The 27393-nt window shown below is 37.6% G+C and overlaps 1 protein-coding gene across 2 annotated transcripts in view; it reads right to left on the bottom strand.

The window, feature by feature from the left end:
- Window positions 1–27393, bottom strand: part of LOC144451366 (phosphatidylinositol 4,5-bisphosphate 3-kinase catalytic subunit alpha isoform-like) — a 74674-nt gene that overhangs the window by 8305 nt on the left and 38976 nt on the right. For both annotated transcript variants that reach the window (XM_078142183.1, XM_078142184.1), the window contains exons 8-15: window positions 23521–23648; window positions 20136–20382; window positions 18721–18824; window positions 12500–12668; window positions 7486–7580; window positions 7074–7195; window positions 6040–6118; window positions 3106–3276 (exon numbers count right to left, since the gene is read on the bottom strand). In XM_078142183.1, the coding sequence (XP_077998309.1) occupies window positions 3106–3276; window positions 6040–6118; window positions 7074–7195; window positions 7486–7580; window positions 12500–12668; window positions 18721–18824; window positions 20136–20382; window positions 23521–23648 (1115 nt within the window). The remainder of the gene's footprint in view (window positions 1–3105; window positions 3277–6039; window positions 6119–7073; window positions 7196–7485; window positions 7581–12499; window positions 12669–18720; window positions 18825–20135; window positions 20383–23520; window positions 23649–27393) is intronic.

Raw genomic sequence — 27393 nt, forward strand, 5'->3', positions numbered from 1 at the left:
AAATATTGTCAAGGTGTGTACAACATCAAGTGTCTAACCCCATATTCTCAGATACAAGCCATCTTTGGAGACATTGACCTTTAACCTTGACTGTCGGGTCAATTATCAAAATTAAGCCAATTTCTGCCTGTCACAGACACATTGTATTGTTTACACATGGGGGGGGGGGAGGGGTGTGGGGAATTATAGCCTACGAAGTACAATGTACTATATATTTTTCTCCTTGGAAATACAATTTAAAAGAACAGACACCAAAGTCCATGTTTGACACCAAATAAATTGTGAAAAGTCTGTTGACACATTTTTCAATGTTTTACAATTTATTGAGTTACAAACAACTACTTAGTAGAGTTGCACTCGAGTTGTAGTACAGTTGTAGTAGTGTTGCAGTAGCATTGCAGTAGAGTTGCAGTAGAGCTATAGCAGTGTTGTAGTGTTGCAGTAGCATTGCAGTAGAGTTGCAGTAGAGCTATAGCAGTGTTGCAGTAGTGTTGCAGTAGAATTATAGTTGAGTTGTAGTGGTGCTATAGCAGTGTTGTAGTAGTGTTGCAGTAGAGCTATAGCAGTGTTGTAGTAGTGTTGCAGTAGAATTGTAGTTGAGTTGTAGTGGTGCTATAGCAGTGTTGTAGTAGTGTTGCAGTAGAATTGTAGTTGAGTTGCAGTAGAGCTATAGCAGTGTTGTAGTAGTGTTGCAGTAGAATTGTAGTTGAGTTGTAGTGGTGCTATAGTAGTGTTGTATTAGTGATGTAGTACAATTGTAGTAGTGTATTAGTTGTAGAGTTATAGTAGTGTTGTATTAGTGATGTAGTACAATTGTAGTAGTGTATTAGTTGTAGAGTTATAGTAGTGTTGTTGTAGAACTGTAGTAGAGTTGTAGCAGTGTTGTAGTTGAGTTGTAGTAGAGCTATTATAGTAGTGTTGTATTAGTGATGTAGTACAATTGTAGTAGTGTATTAGTTGTAGAGTTATAGTAGTGTTGTTGTAGAACTGTAGTAGAGTTGTAGCAGTGTTGTAGTTGAGTTGTAGTAGAGCTATTATAGTAGTGTTGTATTAGTGATGTAGTACAATTGTAGTAGTGTATTAGTTGTAGAGTTATAGTAGTGTTGTTGTAGAACTGTAGTAGAGTTGTAGCAGTGTTGTAGTTGAGTTGTAGTAGAGCTATTATAGTAGTGTTGTATTAGTGATGTAGTACAATTGTAGTAGTGTATTAGTTGTAGAGTTGTAGTAGTGTTGTAGTTGCAGGGCATGTCTTTTGAAAATGGCAGGAGAGCTAAAAATCACTCTCTTGAAACCATCCAGGTGAGTTGTAGGCGAGTGATTTAATAGCTCCCCTGAAAATAGTCAGGCGAGTGAAAAAAAACAAACAATTATCATTTCTATTTGTATTTTCAAATGAAATAACATTTCATTGTCTTCATTCAACAATAAATTGTTCAACAATTATCCATTACACTCAGAAGACTGAAGTCAGGTAAGTATGTGAACTGTCAGTACTGAATTATTTATAGTTGCTACAAAGTACATGCCCAGAGTTCCGACAATAGCTTGGCGAAGTTTTGGAGGGCATTGAAGAAACCATCACTTCTATTTCGCTTAAAATGGATTGCTGAGAACGAGAACTCCAAACAGCCATCGTACAATCGTATTGCACAATTTGCAATGATGTGAAAGTTGAAGTCTCCCTGTATATTGAGCTGATCAATATTCATCATGATATGCCATGCCATCATTCATGTCGCGCTTCGAATACGTCACTATTTTTCCCATTTTTTAAAGGGTGTTAGACATTTCCATATAAGGGTAGCACAATGCAAATTTCAGTCTGTGTATATGCATGATATGGGTCATGAATGACTGCGCTGACTTGAGTTGGAGATCAACGACACGGAAGTGTGCCACGCTCCCACCACGTAATTTTACTGAACAAACATTGATTTTTATGGTAACCACATATTGAAAAGTGATATAAAATAACACCAGGCTGTTGTACAGGTTGGTTGGGGTCCACGCGAGCGGAAAATCGTTCTCATGGATTTTAATTTGCGCGAGCGGTAGGCGAGCGGAAGGATCGCTTGCCTCAAAAGACATGCCCTGTAGTTGAGTTATAGTAGAGCTATAGTAGAGCTATAGTAGTGTTGTAGTAGAGTTGTAGTGTTGTAGTAGTGTTTGTAGTAGAGTTGTAGTGTTGTAGTAGAGTTGTAGTGTTGTAGTAGTGTTGTAGTGTTGTAGTAGAGTTGTAGTAGTGTTGTAGTAGTGCTATAGTAGTGTTGTAGTTGAGTTATAGTAGTGCTGTAGAGTTGTAGTGGAGCTATAGTAGTGTTGCAGTAGTGTTGTAGTAGTGTTGTAGTTGTGTTGTAGTTGTGTTGTAGTACAGTTGTAGTGTTGTAGTAGTGTTTATAGTAGAGTTGTAGTGTTGTAGTAGAGTTGTAGTGTTGTAGTAGTGTTGTAGTGTTGTAGTAGAGTTGTAGTAGTGCTATAGTAGTGTTGTAGTTGAGTTATAGTAGTGCTGTAGAGTTGTAGTGGAGCTATAGTAGTGTTGCAGTAGTGTTGTAGTTGTGTTGTAGTACAGTTGTAGTGTTGTAGTAGTGTTTGTAGTAGAGTTGTAGTGTTGTAGTAGAGTTGTAGTGTTGTAGTAGTGTTGTAGTGTTGTAGTAGAGTTGTAGTAGTGCTATAGTAGTGTTGTAGTTGAGTTATAGTAGTGCTGTAGAGTTGTAGTGGAGCTATAGTAGTGTTGCAGTAGTGTTGCAGTAGTGTTGTAGTTGTGTTGTAGTTGTGTTGTAGTAGTGCTGTAGTACAGTTGTAGTGTCGCAGTAGAGTTATTTTATCAGTTAAATATCCAAGATAAATAGGTAATGTTCATCCATCCATATAGCCACTTTAAGTAGATAATTAATATATTTAACAGGACAGATTGGACTGAATCGACAAATCAACATTCTCATCTTAGAATGGTAAAGTAGCCAATCAGCATTTCTCTTTCAAATATCATGATCATAGTCCTATCCTAAGGTATCTCTCTGTTGACTGGATAAAAGATATATGCAATAAAGTTTTCCAGCTGAACTATCCTATAATATTAAGTGTTACATAATGTAGAATACTTACTTCTCTCCTTTGTTCTTGTCCTTAATCCAGTTATGGAGTTGACTACTATTGAGCTGCAAAGCCCCTTTCAGACCACCACCTCTCTGAATCTTAAAGATTGTCATAGAATTCCTCACTACCTCCACCATCCCTGTCCTGTTTCCTGTTGCCAAGCAACCATACGGTATCATCCTATACAAGTTACAATCATAGTTTTGAAAAGCCTGATATAAGTAACACTGTACAAATACAGATAATACTATACTATCACAAGACATAGATACTATAAACACTGTACACATACAGATAATACTATACTATCACTAGACATAGATACTATGATATAAATAACACTGTACACATACAGATAATACTATACTATCACTAGACATAGATACTATGATATAAATAACACTGTACACATACAGATAATACTATGCTATCACTAGACATAGATACTATGATATAAGTAACACTGTACACATACAGATAATACTATACTATCACTAGACATAGATACTATGATATAAATAACACTGTACACATACAGATAATACTATACTATCACTAGACATAGATACTATGATATAAGTAACACTGTACACATACAGATAATACTATACTATCACTAGACATAGATACTATGATATAAATAACACTGTACACATACAGATAATACTATACTATCACTAGACATAGATACTATGATATAAGTAACACTGTACACATACAGATAATACTATACTATCACAAGACATTAATACTATGATATAAGTAACACTGTACACATACAGATAATACTATACTATCACAAGACATAGATACTATGATATAAATAACACTGTACACATACAGATAATACTATACTATCACTAGACATAGATACTATGATATAAGTAACACTGTACACATACAGATAATACTATACTATCACTAGACATAGATACTATGATATAAGTAACACTGTACACATACAGACAATACTATACTATCACTAGACATAGATACTATGATATAAATAACACTGTACACATACAGATAATACTATACTATCACTAGACATAGATACTATGATATAAATAACACTGTACACATACAGATAATACTATACTATCACAAGACATAGATACTATGATATAAGTAACACTGTACACATACAGATAATACTATACTATCACAAGACATAGATACTATGATATAAGTAACACTGTACACATACAGATAATACTATACTATCACAAGACATAGATACTATAAACACTGTACACATACAGATAATACTATACTATCACAAGACATAGATACTATGATATAAATAACACTGTACACATACAGATAATACTATACTATCACAAGACATAGATACTATGATATAAATAACACTGTACACATACAGATAATACTATACTATCACAAGACATAGATACTATGATATAAATAACACTGTACACATACAGATAATACTATACTATCACAAGACATTAATACTATGATATAAGTAACACTGTACACATACAGATAATACTATACTATCACAAGACAGATACTATGATATAAGTATCACTGTATACAGATAATACTATACTATCACTAGACATAGATGCTATGATATAAGTAACACTGTACACATACAGATAATACTATACTATCACAAGACATAGATGCTATGATTTAAGTAACACTGTACACATACAGATAATACTATACTATCACTAGACATAGATACTATGATATAAGTAACACTGTACACATACAGATAGTACTATACTATCACAAGACATAGATACTATGATATAAGTAACACTGTACACACAGATAATACTATACTATCACTAGACATAGATACTATGATATAAGTAACACTGTACACATACAGATAGTACTATACTATCACTAGACATAGATACTATGATATAAGTAACACTGTACACACAGATAATACTATACTATCACTAGACATAGATACTATGATATAAGTAACACTGTACACATACAGATAATACTATACTATCACAAGACATAGATACTATGATATAAGTAACACTGTACACATACAGATAATACTATACTATCACAAGACATTAATACTATGATATAAGTAACACTGTACACATACAGATAATACTATACTATCACTAGACATAGATGCTATGATATAAGTAACACTGTACACATACAGGGGGTATAATACTATACTATCACAAGACATAGATACTATGAAAGAAGTAACACTGTACACATACAGGAGGTATAATACTATCACAAGACATTAATACTATGATATAAATTATCAGTAATATTGTACACACACAGATAATACAAGCCATGTTCAGACTACACCTACCGAAGAAAAAAATTCTTGATACAAGAATCGGTAGGTTAAGAATTGCAAATTTTGAAAACTCTTATGGACAATTTCTTATATCAAGAATTATTTTCTTATGCCAGGCTAGGCCAAAAATCTTGACCCTAAGAAAAAAATTCTTGTCTCAAGAAAAAGAATTCTTTTCCCAAAAATTATCAAGAAAAAGAATTCTTGTACCAAGAATATTCAAGAAATAGAATTCTTGTCTCAAATATTTAGAGAAAAGGAAATCTCAACCACTGTCTTTTACTTGACCTAATGAACTCAACTGAGGCTGAAAGTTGAGGGAAATAATAGCAACATAACAGCATGACGGGTAATATGATGTAGTGCCAAAATAAGGCCAGGTGATAAATGTTATATAACACATCATATTCTCTGGCAAGTATTCTTTCCAGAGTGAAAGCAAATCATGAGTAGAATGCCAGTGCTACTGCAATAGTGCCCTAGGAAAATTAGAAAATAAATATTACTCTCTGTATGCAAATTGAGGTCACTATGGGTCACTAGTCCATACCATGTTCTAAGCCAATCACTAAAGGCTGTGTGAAAATGATGCGCTATAAATAGAAGTATTTCCATATTCCTACCTAAGATCTAGGCCCTCATTTTTCCAGATGCTGTCCATAATTCGGATGACTTGTAGAGTCAGCATGTCTTGTCTTAAATCTACAAATACCAGAATTGAAGTCAATAATTAACGTGTTTGTTTTTACAGAGCAAACTTATCAAAATAAAAAACTTCTTGACCAAGCAAAGTTTGCAACTAAATTCCATTGGGATGTATGACTATATGCAAGATACAGGTACACACAGACATACAGACAGACATACAGACATACAGACACAGACACAGACATACAGACAGACATACAGACATACAGACACAGACACAGACACAGACACAGACATACAGACACAGACACAGACATACAGACACAGACATACAGACATACAGACATACAGACACAGACATACAGACAGACATACAGACATACAGACACAGACACAGACACAGACACAGACACAGACACAGACAGACACACATACATATGCAAACACACATGTGCACATACATATATACACATACACACATACTACACATACACACGTACACAGTCATGTAAACACAGTTAGTTAGTTATTTTATTCACTGTACTAGTTAAATATAGATACACAAAACACAAGGCAATGGTACCTCTAACATAGGTTTGACACATTACAATCAAAGTCACACAAGGCAATGGTACCGCTAACATAGGTTTGACACATTACAATCAAAGTCACACAAGGCAATGGTACCGCTAACATAGGTTTGACACTTGACACATTACAATCAAAGTCACACAAGGCAATGGTACCGCTAACATAGGTTTGACACATTACAATCAAAGTCACACAAGTACAATGGGTCAACCAAAAGCAGATGGTACATAATTATATTAATAGTTCAGAACTGGAGTCAAAAACACTGAAAAGCGTCTAATTTAATTACCTCTCTGGGAAATAAACATGGGGTAGATTACTCCCCATTATCACTGTAAGATCACACTGTATGATAGAATGTATGTACATGTACTTTGACTATACAGACTGTATGATAGAATGTATGGATCTTCCTTACCATCACCATTCTTAAACATTATTTTATGGTCTTCAAACAATGCTTCACACATCAAATCTGGGTTCTCCCAACACAACCATAAAGGACGCTTTGCTGAAGACATGATCTTGCAGTCATCAATTCTGACAAGAGAAACATATCAGTCACATCTTAGAATAAATGTTATGTAAATATATCACAATAGACTTATCAAGTATTTATTTATTTATTTATTTATTTATTACACCTTTGCAATAGTACATTAAAAAAATAACAACTTGCTGCACTGGTTAAGTTATTGAAGTCATGAACATTTGTTTTGGTGGAGAGTAATTTACTTCAGCAATAGTTACATTCCCTTGAGGACATCATGTTCGCTCGTTTTTGTTATGATGTTCGTATGTAGTATATGTACAAATTCTTGTTTACTCACTTAAGTTTACCCAGTGTATGACTTGGATTGAGTGGTGATGGTAGATGTTGTAGTACATCAAGATAATCTGTCTGACTCATCTGCTGTTCCATCAACTGTAGACATGGAAATAACAGAAACTTGTTACTTTTTAAAAGAAAACACAAGTGAGGTTGATTTCATCTTAGCTGCATATCTTATGTTTACAAAACACAAGTGAGGTTGATTTCATCTTAGCTGCATATCTTATGTTTAGAAAACACCATAAGGTCTTTCCTACTAATCCTGTATGGTATGACCTATCTAGAGCAGAGCTATCAAAGTTGAAGAGAGGTAGTTATGGAAAGTCATACTGGGGTATGGTATGACCTATCTAGAGCAGAGCTATCAAAGTTGAAGAAAGGTAGTTATGGAAAGTCATACTGGGGTATGGTATCATAGCAAGTAGTCATGGTTTAAGGTAGGAAAGTCATACTGGGGTATGGTATCATAGCAAGTAGTCATGGTTTAAGGTAGGAAAGTCATACTGGGGTATGGTATCATAGCAAGTAGTCATGGTTTAAGGTAGGAAAGTCATACTGGGGTATGGTATCATAGCAAGTAGTCATGGTTTAAGGTAGGAAAGTCATACTGGGGTATGGTATCATAGCAAGTAGTCATGGTTTAAGGTAGGAAAGTCATACTGGGGTATGGTATCATAGGTTTAAGGTAGGAACTTCAAACTTCAAACTTCACACTTGATGTGTTGTCAAAACAATGAATTTATTCATCTGTTGATTCATCATCATTCTAAGATGAAGTGAGACCCCTGCCATTTAATTCATGCAATTCTTTTGTTTTTCATTTTAGCTTCAATTATAATGTAATTGCACTGATTTTACAAAACAGATGTCATTCCTTTTTCATAAGCATACTGGACTAAGACATAAATAATGCTGTGAACATCCTTGAAATCATTGTTACACTATAATAACAAGTCTTCATTGAAGACATAGCACCAACATTTAAACTTACCAAATCATACTTTGAATCTTTATCATAAAATATGACCCCATTTGGTCTTTACAATGAAGGTCCCAATAGTGATGTGCATTTGGTCTTTACAATGAAGGTCCCTATAGTGATGTGCATTTGGTCTTTACAATGAAGGTCCCTATAGTGATGTGCATTTGGTCTTTACAATGAATGTCCCCATAGTGATGTGCATTTGGTCTTTACAATGAAGGTCCCTATAGTGATGTGCATTTGGTCTTTACAATGAAGGTCCCTATAGTGATGTGCATTTGGTCTTTACAATGAATGTCCCCATAGTGATGTGCATTTGGTCTTTACAATGAAGGTCCCTATAGTGATGTGCATTTGGTCTTAACAATGAAGGTCCCTATAGTGATGTGCATTTGGTCTTTACAATGAAGGTCCCTATAGTGATGTGCATTTGGTCTTAACAATGAAGGTCCCTATAGTGATGTGCATTTGGTCTTTACAATGAAGGTCCCTATAGTGATGTGCATTTGGTCTTTACAATGAAGGTCCCCATAGTGATGTGCATTTGGTCTTTACAATGAAGGTCCCTATAGTGATGTGAATATGGTCTTTACAATGAATGTCCCTATAGTGATGTGCATTTGGTCTTTACAATGAAGGTCCCTATAGTGATGTGCATTTGGTCTTTACATGAAGGTCCCTATAGTGATGTGCATTTGGTCTTTACAATGAAGGTCCCTAAAGTGATGTGCATTTGGTCTTTACAATGAAGGTCCCTATAGTGATGTGCATTTGGTCTTTACAATGAAGGTCCCTATGGTGATGTGAATATGGTCTTTACAATGAAGGTCCCCATAGTGATGTGAATATGGTCTTTACAATGAAGGTCCCCATAGTGATGTGCATTTGGTCTTTACAATGAAGGTTCCCATAGTGATGTGCATTTGGTCTTTACAATGAAGGTTCCCATAGTGATGTGCATTTGGTCTTTACAATGAAGGTCCCTATAGTGATGTGCATTATTAGAATATAGTATCTGATATTTGTGTAAGGTTTGGTCTAAATAAATCCACACACAATAAATCTATACATGAGCATATTGAACATTTTGGGTATTTGGACCTTGAAATCAGTGGTTATGGTCAAAGGGTACATTGTTATCTAACAAGTAATTGAGAATGACATAGTCCCCGCTATAATTGGGTTTTAAGGAATTATCACTACTCTGATCATGCAACAACATTTGTGAACCTAAAATAAACAGTCTTAGATATGTTGTGTCTGCTTGTTGGACATGGAATATGCCTCCAACAATAAAGGATTGGTTGGGTATGGGGGATCATATCACGATGAAAATGGAGTCTGAGTTATGGCTTTGGACATGAAAATTCGCAAACAAAATGGCTGCCAGGCAGCCATATTGGATCGTATCACAACGAAAATGGATATGCACATGTATGTCATAGAACACTGTCCTAATACCAACTTTGAATGAGATATGTTTAAGCATGTCTGAGTTATGGCTTTGGACATGGAAAAGTCACAAACAAAATGGTTGGCAGGCAGCCATATTGGACCGTATCACGACGGAAATGGATATACACATGTATGTCATAGAACACTGTCCTAATACCAACTTTAAATGAGATCTGTTCAAGCATGTCTGAGTTATGGCTTTGGACATGAAAATTCACAAACAAAATGGCTACCAGGCAGCCATATTGGATCGTATCACAATGAAAATGGATATGCACATGTATGTCATAGAACACTGTCCTAATGCCAACTTTGAATGAGATCTGTTCAAGCATGTCTGAGTTATGGCTTTGGACATGAAAATTCACAAACAAAATGGCTGCTAGGCGGCCATATTGGATCGTATCATGACAACAATGAATATGCACATGTATGTCATAGAACACTGTCCTAATACCAACTTTGAATCAGATCTGTTCAAGCATGTCTGAGTTATGGCTCTAGACAGGGAAAATTCGCAAACAAAATGGTTGCTAGGTGGCCATATTGGATCGTATCATAAAACAAATTGAGGTGCATATGTATGCCATAGTATGTTGCCCCTGTACCAAGTTTGAAAAAAATCGGTCCAGGCATCTCCAAGAAACAGCTGCGGACGGACGGACGGACGGAACCCAATCCATAAGTCCCCGTTCCGGACTTTGTCCGCGGGGACTAAAAAGGCCTCGTGGATTTCGTGGAGACATTCAAATGAGGACAAACTACAAAGCTTCCTGAGTAAATGGAAAAATATGAATTTTTTAGATAAAAAACAACCGCCATTTGACCATTAGTGTTAATACCACATAGCAAAAGTGATATATGCTGACCTCAGTACCAGATTTGTTTGAAATCAGCCAGTGAATGTAGGTGTACATACATGTACACTTTGAATGTATTTTTAGCTATATATATTTGTCTTTAAACTTAACTCTCAAAGTCAATGATCATTAGATCTTTTGGAAACGTGGGTGTAGATACTCACATTAGGTCACTATCTATTGTGCTTCCAGTGAGGTCAAAATGAATGTTTACGACAAAAATGGCTGATGTCAACCATCATGACTCCACAACCACTAAACAGATTACAAGCCAGCCACTCTAACCATTCAACCATCATGACTACACAACCAGCAATGTACAGATTACAAGCCAACCACTCTAACCATTCAACCATCATGACTCCACAACCAGCAATGTACAGATTACAAGCCAGTCACTTTAACCATTCAACCATCATGACTTCACAACCAGCAATGTACAGATTACAAGCCAACCACTCTAACCATTCAACCATCATGACTCTACAACCAGCAATGTACAGATTACAAGCCAACCACTCTAACCATTCAACCATCACAACTTCACAATCAGCAATGTACAGATTACAAGCCAACCACTCTAACCATTCAACCATCATGACTCTACAACCAGCAATGTACAGATTACAAGCCAACCACTCTGACCATTCAACCATCATGACTCTACAACCAGCAATGTACAGATTACAAGCCAACCACTCTAACCATTCAACCATCATGACTCTACAACCAGCAATGTACAGATTACAAGCCAACCACTCTAACCATTCAACCATCATGACTTCACAACCAGCAATGTACAGATCACAAGCCAACCACTCTAACCATTCAACCATCATGACTCTACAACCAGCAATGTACAGATTACAAGCCAACCACTCTAACCATTCAACCATCATGACTCTACAACCAGCAATGTACAGATTACAAGCCAACCACTCTAACCATTCAACCATCATGACTTCACAACCAGCAATGTACAGATTACAAGCCAACCACTCTAACCATTCAACCATATCATGACTTCACAACCAGCAATGTACAGATTACAAGCCAACCACTCTGACCATTCAACCATATCATGACTTTACAACCAGCAATGTACAGATTACAAGCCAACCACTCTAACCATTCAACCATCATGACTCTACAACCAGCAATGTACAGATTGCAAGCCAACCACTCTAACCATTCAACCATCATGACTCTACAACCAGCAATGTACAGATTACAAGCCAACCACTCTAACAATTCAACCATCATGACTCTACAACCAGCAATGTACAGATTACAAGCCAACCACTCTAACCATTCAACCATCATGACTCTACAACCAGCAATGTACAGATTACAAGCCAACCACTCTAACCATTCAACCATCATGACTCTACAACCAGCAATGTACAGATCACAAGCCAACCACTCTAACCATTCAACCATCACGACTTCACAACCAGCAATGTACAGATTACAAGCCAACCACTCTAACCATTCAACCATCATGACTTCACAACCAGCAATGTACAGATTACAAGCCTACCACTCTAACCATTCAACCATCATGACTCTACAACCAGCAATGTACAGATTACAAGCCAACCACTCTAACCATTCAACCATCATGACTCTACAACCAGCAATGTACAGATTACAAGCCAGTCAGTTTAACCATTCAACCATCACGACATCACACAAACAATGGGAGGCCTTCTTACCCTGTTGTTATCTTCCTTGCGTTCCCGCATCATGTCAGTTAAGACTGTTAACTTCTCTATGGCTTCCACTTGACTGATGAGTTGTTTGAGATAAGCACCACTAGCCCTCAGATAGGCTTCTAACATCAAACCAAAATGTAGGTTACAAGATGGGTGATGGAGTTCAGCTCTAACAAAATACAAGGTATACAATATACTATTATTATTTATATCTTATGAAAGGGCTTAATGTTATATGAAGCGACAGCGATATAAACAGTTGATTGCTGACCACATGTATTTAAAATTCATCTTGCAAGCTTTCCAAACTTACTGAATGAAGTCCCTGACTGAAGAGAAATTCAGAATGTTGTTTGTTTGAAACCAGCTGTCCTGAAACCATGTACTGGTTTAGGTATTCTTATGTTCTGCAGAAAATATAATACCTGGATTTATTTTTGAGGAAAATGTCTGTGTTGATCTTGATGACTGAAGGAGCCACTGCAGTTCAGCAACACCTTTCAAATTGAATGGACTATAACACCACTATTGACAACTCGGTCTCATCTGGGCTGTGTCCCCACTGGTGGTCATTCCCATAGCCCCCCTCTGGGCTGTATCCATTGGTGATCATTCCCATAGCCCCCCTCTGGGCTGTATCCATTGGTGATCATTCCCATAGCCCTCCTCTGGGCTGTATCCATTGGTGATCACTCCTATAACTTTCCATCTGGGCTGTATCCACTGGTGGTCATTCCCATAGCCCTCCTCTGGGCTGTATCCATTGGTGATCATTCCCATAGCCCTCCTCTGGGCTGTATCCATTGGTGATCACTCCTATAACTTTCCATCTGGGCTGTATCCATTGGTGATCATTCCCATAGCCCTCCTCTGGGCTGTATCCATTGGTGATCACTCCTATAACTTTCCATCTGGGCTGTATCCACTGGTGGTCATTCCCATAGCCCTCCTCTGGGCTGTATCCATTGGTGATCACTCCTATAACTTTCCATCTGGGCTGTATCCATTGGTGATCACTCCTATAACTTTCCATCTGGGCTGTATCCATTGGTGATCACTCCCATAGCTCCCCATCTGGGCTGTATCCATTGGTGACCACTCCCATAGCCCATAGCCCCGCCCCATTTGGGCTGTATCCATTGGTGATCATTCCCATAGCCCCCCAGCTACGCTGTGTATATCCATTGGTGATCACTCCCATAGCCTCCCATCTGGGCTGTATCCATTGGTGACCACTCCCATTGCCCCCCCCCCCCCCCCCCCCAAAAGCTGTATCCATTGTGGTCATTCGCCTAACCCCCTCCTCATTGGACATATAATAATAATAATAATAATAATAATAATAATAATAATAATTTATTGTTTAAAGACCACTACACAAACATGTCTCAGCGGTCTGAACATTACAAAATAAGAAAGACTAGCAAAAGAGTAACAACAACAAAAATCTAGCATAAAAACACAATGAATAATTTAAAAGCGTCTCTAAAAACAAAATCGGATTTAAAAATTAGCAATCAATTTAAAAACATCAGCAATTGCATTGTCAGAAAATATATGTTTTAAGACTTTTCTTGAAAGGAGCAATTTTCTCAAGTAGTCGAAGCTCAAGCAGTAAACTATTCCACAGTTTAGGAGCATACACACTGAAAGCCCTGTCACCATACGTTTTAGAAGGTTGTTTTCCATGATCTTTAATAGAGAAAGGATTCAGCCTGATTCCAACACTCTTTCTCGTATTATGTAATGGATGATCGATACTGATAAGTTCGGACCAGTAGTTCGGCGCTACTTCTCCTTGACGGATAATTTTGAAGATAATGCAAAGAATTTTATAACGAACTCGCTGTTCGATTGGCAGCCAATGTAAATCCTTCAGCACTGGATTCACATCAGCTTGACGACCAATCCTCCATCTTGTCACCAATCGAGCAGCAGAGTTTTGAATATGTTGAAGTTTGTTCAATTTATATGCAGGTAGACCGAAAAACAAACTGTTACAGTAATCTAATTTCGATGTAACAAAAGCATGAACTAATTTTTCAGCCTAGACTGGTCCAACAATTTTCGAATTTTACTCAACCGCCAGAGTGAATGAGATGCCCCCTTACAAACATAACGGATATGCTCATCCATGAGTCCAAATGAGTCAACCATCACACCAAGGTCATACACAACAGTTGATGGAGAAATCATGGCATCACCTATTCGTACATTAATCGAACCTGACTGCGAACTAACCGCACTATTGCGAGGTGTAAACCAGACAACCTCTGTCTTACCATCATTGAGCGCCAACTTATTTGTCATCATCCATTGACGAATTTCATCCACACATGCCTCTACACATGTAAAGACAGTGAGTTGAGCAAGCAATATATAACCCACAGTCATCAGCATATATAATGGAATTTAAGCCATGACGTGTGATGATGTCCTCAATCGAGCCATGTACAAAGCAAACAAAACAGGCCCAAGCACTGAACCCTGTGGTACACCATATTTCAGAATGCGTTCATCCGACATCATCGACTTAACAGACCTTGTTGCGTTCTACCTTTCAAAAAGGATTCAAACCAATTTAAAGCAGTCCCTTGTATGCCAAAATGGGAACACAGCCTGCCCAAGAGAATGTTATAGTCGATGGTGTCGAATGCAGCTGACAAATCCAAAAGAACTAGAATGACATTATGATGCTTATCGAGAGCAAGCATGACATCATTTAGCATACGTAAAAGTGCAGTCTCGGTGCCATGCCCCTCACGATAAGCTGACTGAAAATGACCATATAATGAGTTATCAGACAAATATCGATTTAAACGAAAAAAGGCACATTTCTCTAAAAACTTGTCAAGGAAACTGCAATTAGATACAGGTCGATAGTTGTTCATTATATTAAAATCAAGACTAGTTTTCTTAATGAGCGGACGAACAATGGCTGTTTTGCAGTCAGTAGGGAAAACACCAGAGGAAAACGATGAATTTACAATATGAAGCAACACTGGGGCCAATTCATTCACACATGCCTTAACCAGCTGTGTTGGAAGTGGATCTAACTGACACGTCTTAGAAGGCATTTTGCTAATAATAGAAATTACATCATCAAGACACAAAGGTTCAAGAACACAAAGCGAGTTCTGAGACGAAATTGGCTCAACATTAAAAGAACTAGTACTTTGGAGTCTTGCATGAATATCTATTATTTTCTGTTAAAAAAAAATTTGCAAAAGCAACTGGTAATTTAGATAATTCAAGGTTATTTGGGAGAATATCCGATGCAGATTTCTTTGAACAAGATATGTCATCAACAACTCTGAAAAGTTCCTTAGTACTTGCATTTTCGATTTTACTTCGATTTAAAGTCTCTCTCTTCATTGCCAGCTTTTCGTTGTACTCAGCACGAGCAGTGGTGAAAATCTGTCTATCAATTTCAAGTTTAGAAAGCAGCCACTTTTGTTCAAGTGATCTTAAAGTCCTGCGTTCAGTCAATAGATCTTGTGTAAACCATTCAGCACGGGGTTTCTGCATGACAGATCTCTGTATGGCAGGAGCGTGCGTGTCAAACAAGCTCTTCAATGTAGAGTTGTAAAGTTCTGTCAGCTCATTTACCTCCTGAATCGAGGTCGACTTTGTAGAATTTAGTGTGTTTGTGAGAGTGTGTTGAAGTTCCAGTACGTTAATGTTCTTTAAGTTACGCTGTTCCCTGTACTGATTATCCTTGTTGAGGTGGGCGAGAGATCATAGACTTAAAGTGAACTGCAGCGTGATCAGATGGCATTTTATTGTCTATCATGAAGTTTCCAGCCATGGTTCAGAGGAACGGGTCAGTACAAGGTCTAAAGTATGACCATTCTGATGTGTACTCCAAACTACATGTTGAGTAAGACTGAGAGTTTGAATAAGATCATTGAATTGACGAGCGCCACTGTCATAATAACAAACTTTTTTTCTTTTACACATTTTTGCAATGTATTAAGTTACAAACACAGACTTTATCAATGTTGTTTCACATTAATTTTAAGTAGGAAGCCATGATAGAATTGTTTTATAAATTAACAAGTCATTGAGAATGACTTTGCCCCGCTATGATTGGGTTTTAAGGAACTGGTAATTTATGTTGTCATTTTCTTGATATCACTACTCTGATCATGCAACAACACTTGTGAACCTAAATCAATCAAACAGACTTAGATATGTTGTGTCTGCTCGTTGGACATGGAACATGCCTACCCATGCTGTGTCTCCTCGTTGGACATGGGACATGCCTACTCTTCAAGATGACGTGATGGAATAAACCGTTCAACAATAAAGGATGGATCGGGTATGGGGGGGGGGGGGGGGGGGGAACCTGTTCAAGCATGTCTGAGTTATGGCTATGGACATGGAAAATTCGCAAACAAAATGGCTGCCAGGCAGCCATATTGAATTGTATCACGACGAAAATGGATATGCACATGTATGTCATAGAACACTGCCCTAATACTAACTTTGAATGAGATCTATTCAAGCATGTCTGAGTTATGACTTTGAACATAGAAAATTCACAAACAAAATGGCTGCCAGGCGGCCATATTGGATCGTATCACAACAACAATGAATATGCACGTGTATGTCATAAAACACTGTCCTAATACCAACTTTGAATGAGATCTGTTCAAGCATGTCTGAGTTATGGCTTTGAATTACATAGAAAATTCACAAACAAAATGGCTGCCAGGCGGCCATATTGGATCGTATCACGACAACAATAAATATGCACATGTATGTCATAGAACACTGTCCTAATACCAACTTTGAATGAGATCTGTTAAAGCATGTCTGAGTTATGGCTCTAGACAGGGAAAATTCGCAAACAAAATGGCTGCTAGGCATGTAACAAAGAATTCAAAATCGGAACAGTTGCGGGGCAAAGTGCTAGATCTAGCACTTCGCCACTTTCTGTCAAAGTGCTAGATCTAGCACTTTAGTGAAAACTGACGGAGTGCTAGATCTAGCACTTTGTCAAAAAGTGGCAAAGTGTGGCAAAGTGCTAGGTCATCGGTAATTGTACAGTCCCGCCCACAGGCACTAGTTTCCTGAGATATGTATCAGAATGTTTCTATCAGAATACAATACAATGTCGATAATACCAATGATATTGACGTGTTTTAGCCAATTGTATATAAAAGGGGTAAAATAATAACACTTGTTTCTGTGATCGCGAGATATTGACAAGGCATGTTTGTAACAGGACACACAACCCCAGTAACACAACCGTACGGCAACGTGAACTTTCAACCGGTCGTTTTACTCAGCAAACATTTAACAAACTTCAGATAAATCGTTGTTGTTACAATCGGCCAAAGACAAGTTTTGGAGTTGATCGTGCGCCACATGACCACGTACATGGACTACTGACATGTCATGACGCATGTATGTGATGTTTATCTATGCAAATGATCACGTTATATCAAGTCATTGGAGGCGCTTCATTGTTTACAGTCGAGTCGAGTCCTGCACTTTGTTGTTTTCTGGCGAAGTGCTAGATCTCGCACTTCGACGAAAACTGGCGAAGTGCTAGATCTAGCACTTTGTCAAAAAGTGGCGAAGTGCTAGATCTAGCACTTTGCCCCGCAACTGTTCAATTTTGGACCATTCAGCTACCTCTGCTAGGCGACCATATTGGATCGTATCATGAAACAAATTGCTGTGCATATGTATGCTATTGTATGATGCCCCTGTACCAAGTTTGAAAAAAATTGGTCCAGGCATCTCCAAGAAATGGCTCTGGACGGATGGACGGACGCATGGACAGACAGAACCCAATCCATAAGTCCCTGTCCCAGACGGGGACTAAAAATCCAAAATTAATACCCATTCCTGATATGGCCACTTTAATTACAGTATACCAACACTTTAAAGAGCTTTGTAAGTATGTATGAATGTTACTAGAGCCTAGGTGTTATTATATCATAGTACAGTTGTCTTCAGGTTTACTTGGTATTGGGTGTTTGGGCTGTACGTACTTGGACTGACTAACTAACTTATTAGTGACTGATTGATTGATTTTTTTACTTGACTGACTGACTGACTGATTGACGTATTTATTAATTGATTGATTATTGACTGTCTGTCTGAGTAATTGATGAATTGACAACTTGATTGATTCAACTGATCAAGCGAGTGATTGATAGATTGATTGACTGATGGCAGTGACCACCAACACATAGAATATTACTTACTTGAGATGCCAGAAGAAGAAATGACCAATATTTTGATTAAGTAGAGATCTCTTGATAAGAAACCTGGCTAGTGGATTGTCTAAGTAGGATTCATACTTCAATACCTGCAAAAGAAACCAGAGACATCACATAATTATCAAAAGAAACCAGAGACATCACATAATTATCAAAAGAAACCAGAGACATCACATAATTATCAAATGAAACCACAGACATCACATAATTATCAAATGAAACCACAGACATCACTTAATTATCAAATGAAACCACAGACATCACATAATTATCAAAAGAAACCAGAGACATCACATAATTATCAAATGAAACCACAGACATCACATAATTATCAAAAGAAACCACAGACATCACTTAATTATCAAATGAAACCACAGACATCACATAATTATCAAAAGAAACCAGAGACATCACTTAATTATCAAATGAAACCACAGACATCACATAATTATCAAATGAAACCACAGACATCACTTAATTATCAAATGAAACCACAGACATCACATAATTATCAAATGAAACCACAGACATCACTTAATTATCAAATGAAACCACAGACATCACATAATTATCAAATGAAACCACAGACATCACATAATTATCAAATGAAACCACAAACATCACATAATTATCAAATGAAACCACAGACATCACATAATTATCAAATGAAACCACAGACATCACATAATTATCAAATGAAACCACAGACATCACATAATTATCAAATGAAACCACAGACATCACTTAATTATCAAATGAAACCACAGACATCACATAATTATCAAATGAAACCACAGACATCACATAATTATCAAATGAAACCACAGACATCACTTAATTATCAAATGAAACCACAGACATCACATAATTATCAAATGAAACCACAGACATCACATAATTATCAAATGAAACCACAGACATCACTTAATTATCAAAAGAAACCACAGACATCACATAATTATCAAATGAAACCACAGACATCACATAATTATCAAAAGAAACCAGAGACATCACTTAATTATCAAATGAAACCACAGACATCACTTAATTATCAAATGAAACCACAGACATCACATAATTATCAAATGAAACCACAGACATCACTTAATTATCAAATGAAACCACAGACATCACATAATTATCAAATGAAACCACAGACATCACATAATTATCAAATGAAACCACAGACATCACTTAATTATCAAATGAAACCACAGACATCACTTAATTATCAAATGAAACCACAGACATCACATAATTATCAAATGAAACCACAGACATCACTTAATTATCAAATGAAACCACAGACATCACATAATTATCAAATGAAACCACAAACTTAAGGTATCATTTAATTAAAAGGCTGGCTTCCAAACACTTCATAGCAAAGTGTTTCCTACCTGTACCAGTTGTATTAGATACATAGATAGTTTGTCATCAGACAGTCTGGCTTCCAAACATTCCACTGCAAAGTTTCTGACGCCGACATCAGCATAGCTGCAGTCCAGTAACTCTATAGCTATCTCTGGTTCAACTATAGGCCAGTTCTTGAGGAGTACATACATCTCAGCCACCTTCTCTCTGTTTGACCATTCTACAGCATTCAATAACTTAGGTAAAGACTCAGGTCTGGTTTGGCAGTATTTCCTGCAGGATATACAATAAGGATTATACCAGCAGCAACCAAGTTACACACATGTATCTCATTGGTTTGTGTCTTGTGTGGTGTTTCAAATATGTAGAACAACTCATTGAAGAATAGACCTCCTCCACCCACATGTAAACTTACCAATTCATATACTTTGAATCTTTATGATAAAATATTACTGCATTTGGTCTTTACAATGAAGGTCCCTATAGTGATGTGCATTTGGTCTTTACAATGAAGGTCCCCATCGTGATGTGCATTTGGTCTTTACAATGAAGGTTGCCATAGTGATGTGCATTTGGCCTTTACAATGAAGGTACCCATAGTGATGTGCATTTGGTCTTTACAATGAAGGTCCCCATAGTGATGTGCATTTGGTCTTTACAATGAAGGTCCCTATAGTGATGTGCATTTTGTCTTTACAATGAAGGTCCCATCGTGATGTGCATTTGGTCTTTACAATGAAGGTCCCCATAGTGATGTGCATTTGGTCTTTACAATGAAGGTCCCTATAGTGATGTGCACTTGGTCTTTACAATGAAGGTCCCCATAGTGATGTGCATTTGGTCTTTACAATGAAGGCCCCTATAGTGATGTGCATTTGGTCTTTACAATGAAGGTCCCTATAGTGATGTGCATTTGGTCTTTACAATGAAGGTCCCTATAGTGATGTGCATATGGCCTTTACAATGAAGGTCCCCGTCGTGATGTGCATTTGGTCTTTACAATGAAGGTCCCCATAGTGATGTGCATTTGGTCTTTACAATGAAGGTCCCCATAGTGATGTGCATTTGGTCTTTACAATGAAGGTCCCTATAGTGATGTGCATATGGTCTTTACAATGAAGGTCCCTATAGCGATGTGCATTATGGTCTTTACAATGAAGGTCCCCATAGTGATGTGCATTTGGTCTTTATAATGAAGGTCCCTATAGTGATGTGCATTTGGTCTTTACAATGAAGGTCCCCATCGTGATGTGCATTTGGTCTTTACAATGAAGGTCCCCATCGTGATGTGCATTTGGTCTTTACAATGAAGGTCCCAATAGTGATGTGCATTTGGTCTTTACAATGAAGGTCCCATCGTGATGTGCATTTGGTCTTTACAATGAAGGTCCCCATAGTGATGTGCATTTGGTCTTTACAATGAAGGTCCCTATAGTGATGTGCACTTGGTCTTTACAATGAAGGTCCCCATAGTGATGTGCATTTGGTCTTTACAATGAAGGCCCCTATAGTGATGTGCATTTGGTCTTTACAATGAAGGTCCCTATAGTGATGTGCATTTGGTCTTTACAATGAAGGTCCCTATAGTGATGTGCATATGGCCTTTACAATGAAGGTCCCCGTCGTGATGTGCATTTGGTCTTTACAATGAAGGTCCCCATAGTGATGTGCATTTGGTCTTTACAATGAAGGTCCCCATAGTGATGTGCATTTGGTCTTTACAATGAAGGTCCCTATAGTGATGTGCATATGGTCTTTACAATGAAGGTCCCTATAGCGATGTGCATTATAGTCTTTACAATGAAGGTCCCTATAGTGATGTGCATTTGGTCTTTACAATGAAGGTCCCCATCGTGATGTGCATTTGGTCTTTACAATGAAGGTCCCCATCGTGATGTGCATTCGGTCTTACAATGAAGGTCCCTATAGTGATGTGCATTTGGTCTTTACAATGAAGGTCCCCATAGTGATGTGCATTTGGTCTTTACAATTAAGGTCCCTATAGTGATGTGCATTTGGTCTTTACAATGAAGGTCCCTACAGTGATGTACATTTGGTCTTTACAATGAAGGTCCCCATAGTGATGTGCATATGGTCTTTACAATGAAGGTCCCTATAGTGATGTACATTTGGTCTTTACAATGAAGGTCCCCATAGTGATGTGCATTTGGTCTTACAATGAAGGTCCCTATAGTGATGTGCATTTGGTCTTTACAATGAAGGTCCCAATAGTGATGTGCATTTGGTCTTTACAATGAAGGTCATTATAGTGATGTGCATTTGGTCTTTACAATGAAGGTCCCTATAGTGATGTGCATATGGTCTTTACAATGAAGGTCCCTACAGTGATGTGCATTTGGTCTTTACAATGAAGGTCCCCATAGTGATGTGCATTTGGTCTTACAATGAAGGTCCCCATAGTGATGTGCATTTGGTCTTTACAATGAAGGTCCCCATAGTGATGTGGATTTGGTCTTTACAATGAAGGTCCCTATAGTGATGTGCATTTGGTCTTTACAATGAAGGTCCCCATAGTGATGTGCATTTGGTCTTACAATGAAGGTCCCCATCGTGATGTGCATTTGGTCTTTACAATGAAGGTCCCCATAGTGATGTGCATTTGGTCTTTACAATGAAGGTCCCTATAGTGATGTGCATTTGGTCTTTACAATGAAGGTCCCTATAGTGATGTGCATTTGGTCTTTACAATGAAGGTCCCTATAGTGATGTGCATTATTAGAATATAGTATCTGATAGTTTTGTAAGGTTTGGTTTAAAAAATCCAAGCATTAAAAACCTATACATGAGCACATTGAACATTTTGGGTCTTTTGACCTTGAAATCAGTAGTTGTCAAAGGGTACATTCTTATCTGAAAAGGCTCATGGATTTCGTGGAGATATTCATGAGGACATAACTGCAAAGCTTCCAGAGTAATGGAAAGATATGACATTCTGCGATAAAAATGGCCACCTTTTGGCCATTAGTCCACATAGCAATATTTGAAATTGGCCCATGTGTATTTGAGATAGAGGTGGACTTGGGCGGATGGAGGGATGGGACCCAGTATACTAGCTCCCCCGGCTTTGCCACTGGGGACTAATTACCATTATTTTCCATGACTTTTTATAATAAATGTTTAATTTAATTACCAATATTTTGAGACAGAAAATACTCAGGTCTTACAAATTTTGGCACTACCTGTAAACACACTGTGACATTCATATTTCTCTTAGCTGTGGTCTTTATACACTTGTCATTCTGTCCAATCAGGTTCTCTTATTTTGAAAGTGAAACATTTTGAATATTTTGGCATTGTATAAGAAGTACATAATATGTCAAATCAAAGTAGAATCATATATAGCACACACTACTGTACTAAATTGAAAAGAAAGTCAAGACATTTCTGTACCTTAGTTTCCATAGCAACTCTTTATCTTGCCATGACATTTCTAATGTTGACAGTGGATCTTTGGAGATGACCTGGTCAAGTCTTTTGATCTCATCATCGTTGGGTATAGGGTATTCATCATATTCAGGCTGTCATGAAAACATCAAATGTAATTTGAATCCTTTATCTACTTAGTTATTTCTACCCAGTTTATCAGTTGGCTGTGCTGGAAAAATAATTTATTGCCACACTGTATTCCAGCATTATTGCTTTCTCTACCAAAAAAAGAATATGTGAACAGTAAGGAGGAAACTACTAAAAATGGTGAGGTGCAGTTAGAGTCATTTGCCATCAAGTACAAACTTGTCACAATGTTTCCTACCTGGTCATGTCAATGTTTCCCACCTGGTCATGTCAATGTTTCCTACCTGGTCATGTCAACGTTTCCTACCTGGTCATGTCACAATGTTTCCTACCTGGTGATGTCAATGTTTCCTACCTGGTGATGTCAATGTTTCCTAACTGGTCATGTCAATGTTTCCTACCTGGTCATGTCAACGTTTCCTACCTGGTCATTTTAGAATGTTTCCTACCTGGTCATGTCACAATGTTTCCTACCTGGTCATGTCAATGTTTCCTACCTGGTCATGTCAATGTTTCCTACCTGGTCATGTCAACGTTTCTTACCTGGTCATATGTCACAATGTTTCCTACCTGGTTATGTCACAATGTTTCCTACCTGGTCATGTCACAATGTTTCCTACCTGGTCATGTCTATGTTTCCTTTCTGGTCATGTCACAATGTGTCCTACCTGGTCATGTCACAATGTTTCCTACCTGGTCATTTCACAATGTTTCCTACCTGGTCATGTCACACTGTTTCCTACCTGGTCATGTCAATGTTTCCCACCTGGTCATGTCACAATGTTTCCTACCTGGTCATGTCAATGTTTCCTACCTGGTCATGTCAATGTTTCCCACCTGGTCATGTCAATGTTTCCTACCTGGTCATTTCAGAATGTTTCCTACCTGGTCATTTCACAATGTTTCCTACCTGGTCATGTCACAATGTTTCCTACCTGGTCATGTCACAATGTTTCCCACCTGGTCATGTCACAATGTTTCCTACCTGGTCATTTCGCAATGTTTCCTACCTGGTCATGTCAATGTTTCCTACCTGGTCATGTCAATGTTTCCTACCTGGCCATGTCAATGTTTCCTACCTGGTCATGTCAATGTTTCCTACCTGGTCATGTCAAAGTTTCCTACCTGGTCATGTCACAATGTTTCCTACCTGGTCATGTCAATGTTTCCTACCTGGTCATGTCAATGTTTCCTACCTGGTCATGTCAATGTTTCCTACCTGGTCATGTCACAATGTTTCCTACCTGGTCATGTCAATGTTTCCCACCTGGTCATGTCAATGTTTCCTACCTGGTCATGTCACAATGTTTCCCACCTGGTCATGTCACAATGTTTCCTACCTGGTCATGTCACAATGTTTCCTACCTGGTCATGTCAATGTTTCCTATCTGGTCATGTCAATGTTTCCCACCTGGTCATGTCACAATGTTTCCTACCTGGTCATGTCAATGTTTCCTACCTGGTCATGTCAATGTTTCCCACCTGGTCATGTCACAATGTTTCCCACCTGGTCATGTCAATGTTTAGTGTTCACTGAGTCAAGGAGAAAAGACTACCATTGGTATTGTTCACTGAGTTAAGGAGAAAAGACTACCATTGGTATTGTTCATTGAGTTAAGGAGATAAGACTATCATTGGTATTGTTCACTGAGTTAAGGAGAAAAGACTACCATTGGTATTGTTCACTGAGTTAAGGAGAAAAGACTACCATTGGTATTGTTCACTGAGTTAAGGAGAAAAGACTACCATTGGTATTGTTCACTGAGTTAAGGAGAAAAGACTACCATTGGTATTGTTCACTGAGTTAAGGAGATAAGACTACCATTGGTATTGTTCACCGTGTTAAGGAGAAAAGACTACCATTAGTATTGTTCACTGTGTTAAGGAGATAAGACTACCATTGGTATTGTTCACCGTGTTAAGGAGAAAAGACTACCATTGGTATTGTTCACCGTGTTAAGGAGAAAAGACTATCATTGGTATTGTTCACCGTGTTAAGGAGATAAGACTACCATTGGTATTGTTCACCGTGTTAAGGAGAAAAGACTACCATTGGTATTGTTCACTGAGTTAAGGAGAAAAGACTACCATTGGTATTGTTCACTGAGTTAAGGAGAAAAGACTACCATTGGTATTGTTCACTGAGTTAAGGAGAAAAGACTACCATTGGTATTGTTCACTGAGTTAAGGAGATAAGACTACCATTGGTATTGTTCACCGTGTTAAGGAGAAAAGACTACCATTGGTATTGTTCACTGTGTTAAGGAGATAAGACTACCATTGGTATTGTTCACCGTGTTAAGGAGAAAAGACTACCATTGGTATTGTTCACCGTGTTAAGGAGAAAAGACTATCATTGGTATTGTTCACCGTGTTAAGGAGATAAGACTACCATTGGTATTGTTCACCGTGTTAAGGAGAAAAGACTACCATTGGTATTGTTCACTGAGTTAAGGAGAAAAGACTATCATTGGTATTGTTCACCGTGTTAAGGAGAAAAGACTACCATTGGTATTGTTCACTGAGTTAAGGAGAAAAGACTACCATTGGTATTGTTCACTGAGTTAAGGAGAAAAGACTACCATTGGTATTGTTCACTGAGTTAAGGAGAAAAGACTACCATTGGTATTGTTCACTGAGTTAAGGAGAAAAGACTACCATTGGTATTGTTCACCGTGTTAAGGAGAAAAGACTACCATTGGTATTGTTCACCGTGTTAAGGAGAAAAGACTACCATTGGTATTGTTCACTGAGTTAAGGAGAAAAGACTACCATTGGTATTGTTCATTGAGTTAAGGAGATAAGACTATCATTGGTATTGTTCACTGAGTTAAGGAGAAAAGATTACCATTGGTATTGTTCACTGAGTTAAGGAGAAAAGACTACCATTGGTATTGTTCACTGAGTTAAGGAGAAAAGACTACCATTGGTATTGTTCACTGAGTTAAGGAGAAAAGACTACCATTGGTATTGTTCACTGAGTTAAGGAGATAAGACTACCATTGGTATTGTTCATTGAGAGAAAAGACTATCATTGGTATTGTTCACTGAGTTAAGGAGAAAAGACTATCATTGGTATTGTTCACCGTGTTAAGGAGAAAAGACTACCATTGGTATTGTTCACTGAGTTAAGGAGAAAAGACTACCATTGGTATTGTTCATTGAGTTAAGGAGATAAGACTATCATTGGTATTGTTCACTGAGTTAAGGAGAAAAGACTACCATTGGTATTGTTCACTGAGTTAAGGAGAAAAGACTACCATTGGTATTGTTCACTGAGTTAAGGAGAAAAGACTACCATTGGTATTGTTCACTGAGTTAAGGAGAAAAGACTATCATTGGTATTGTTCACCGTGTTAAGGAGAAAAGACTACCATTGGTATTGTTCACTGAGTTAAGGAGAAAAGACTACCATTGGTATTGTTCACTGAGTTAAGGAGAAAAGACTACCATTGGTATTGTTCACTGAGTTAAGGAGATAAGACTACCATTGGTATTGTTCACTGAGTTAAGGAGAAAAGACTACCATTGGTATTGTTCACTGAGTTAAGGAGAAAAGACTACCATTGGTATTGTTCACTGAGTTAAGGAGAAAAGACTACCATTGGTATTGTTCACTGTGTTAAGGAGAAAAGACTACCATTGGTATTGTTCACCGTGTTAAGGAGAAAAGACTACCATTGGTATTGTTCACTGAGTTAAGGAGAAAAGACTACCATTGGTATTGTTCATTGAGTTAAGGAGATAAGA

The sequence above is a fragment of the Glandiceps talaboti genome, chromosome 21 (genome assembly GCF_964340395.1).
Source record: "Glandiceps talaboti chromosome 21, keGlaTala1.1, whole genome shotgun sequence".
Taxonomy (NCBI): Eukaryota; Metazoa; Hemichordata; class Enteropneusta; family Spengelidae; genus Glandiceps; species Glandiceps talaboti.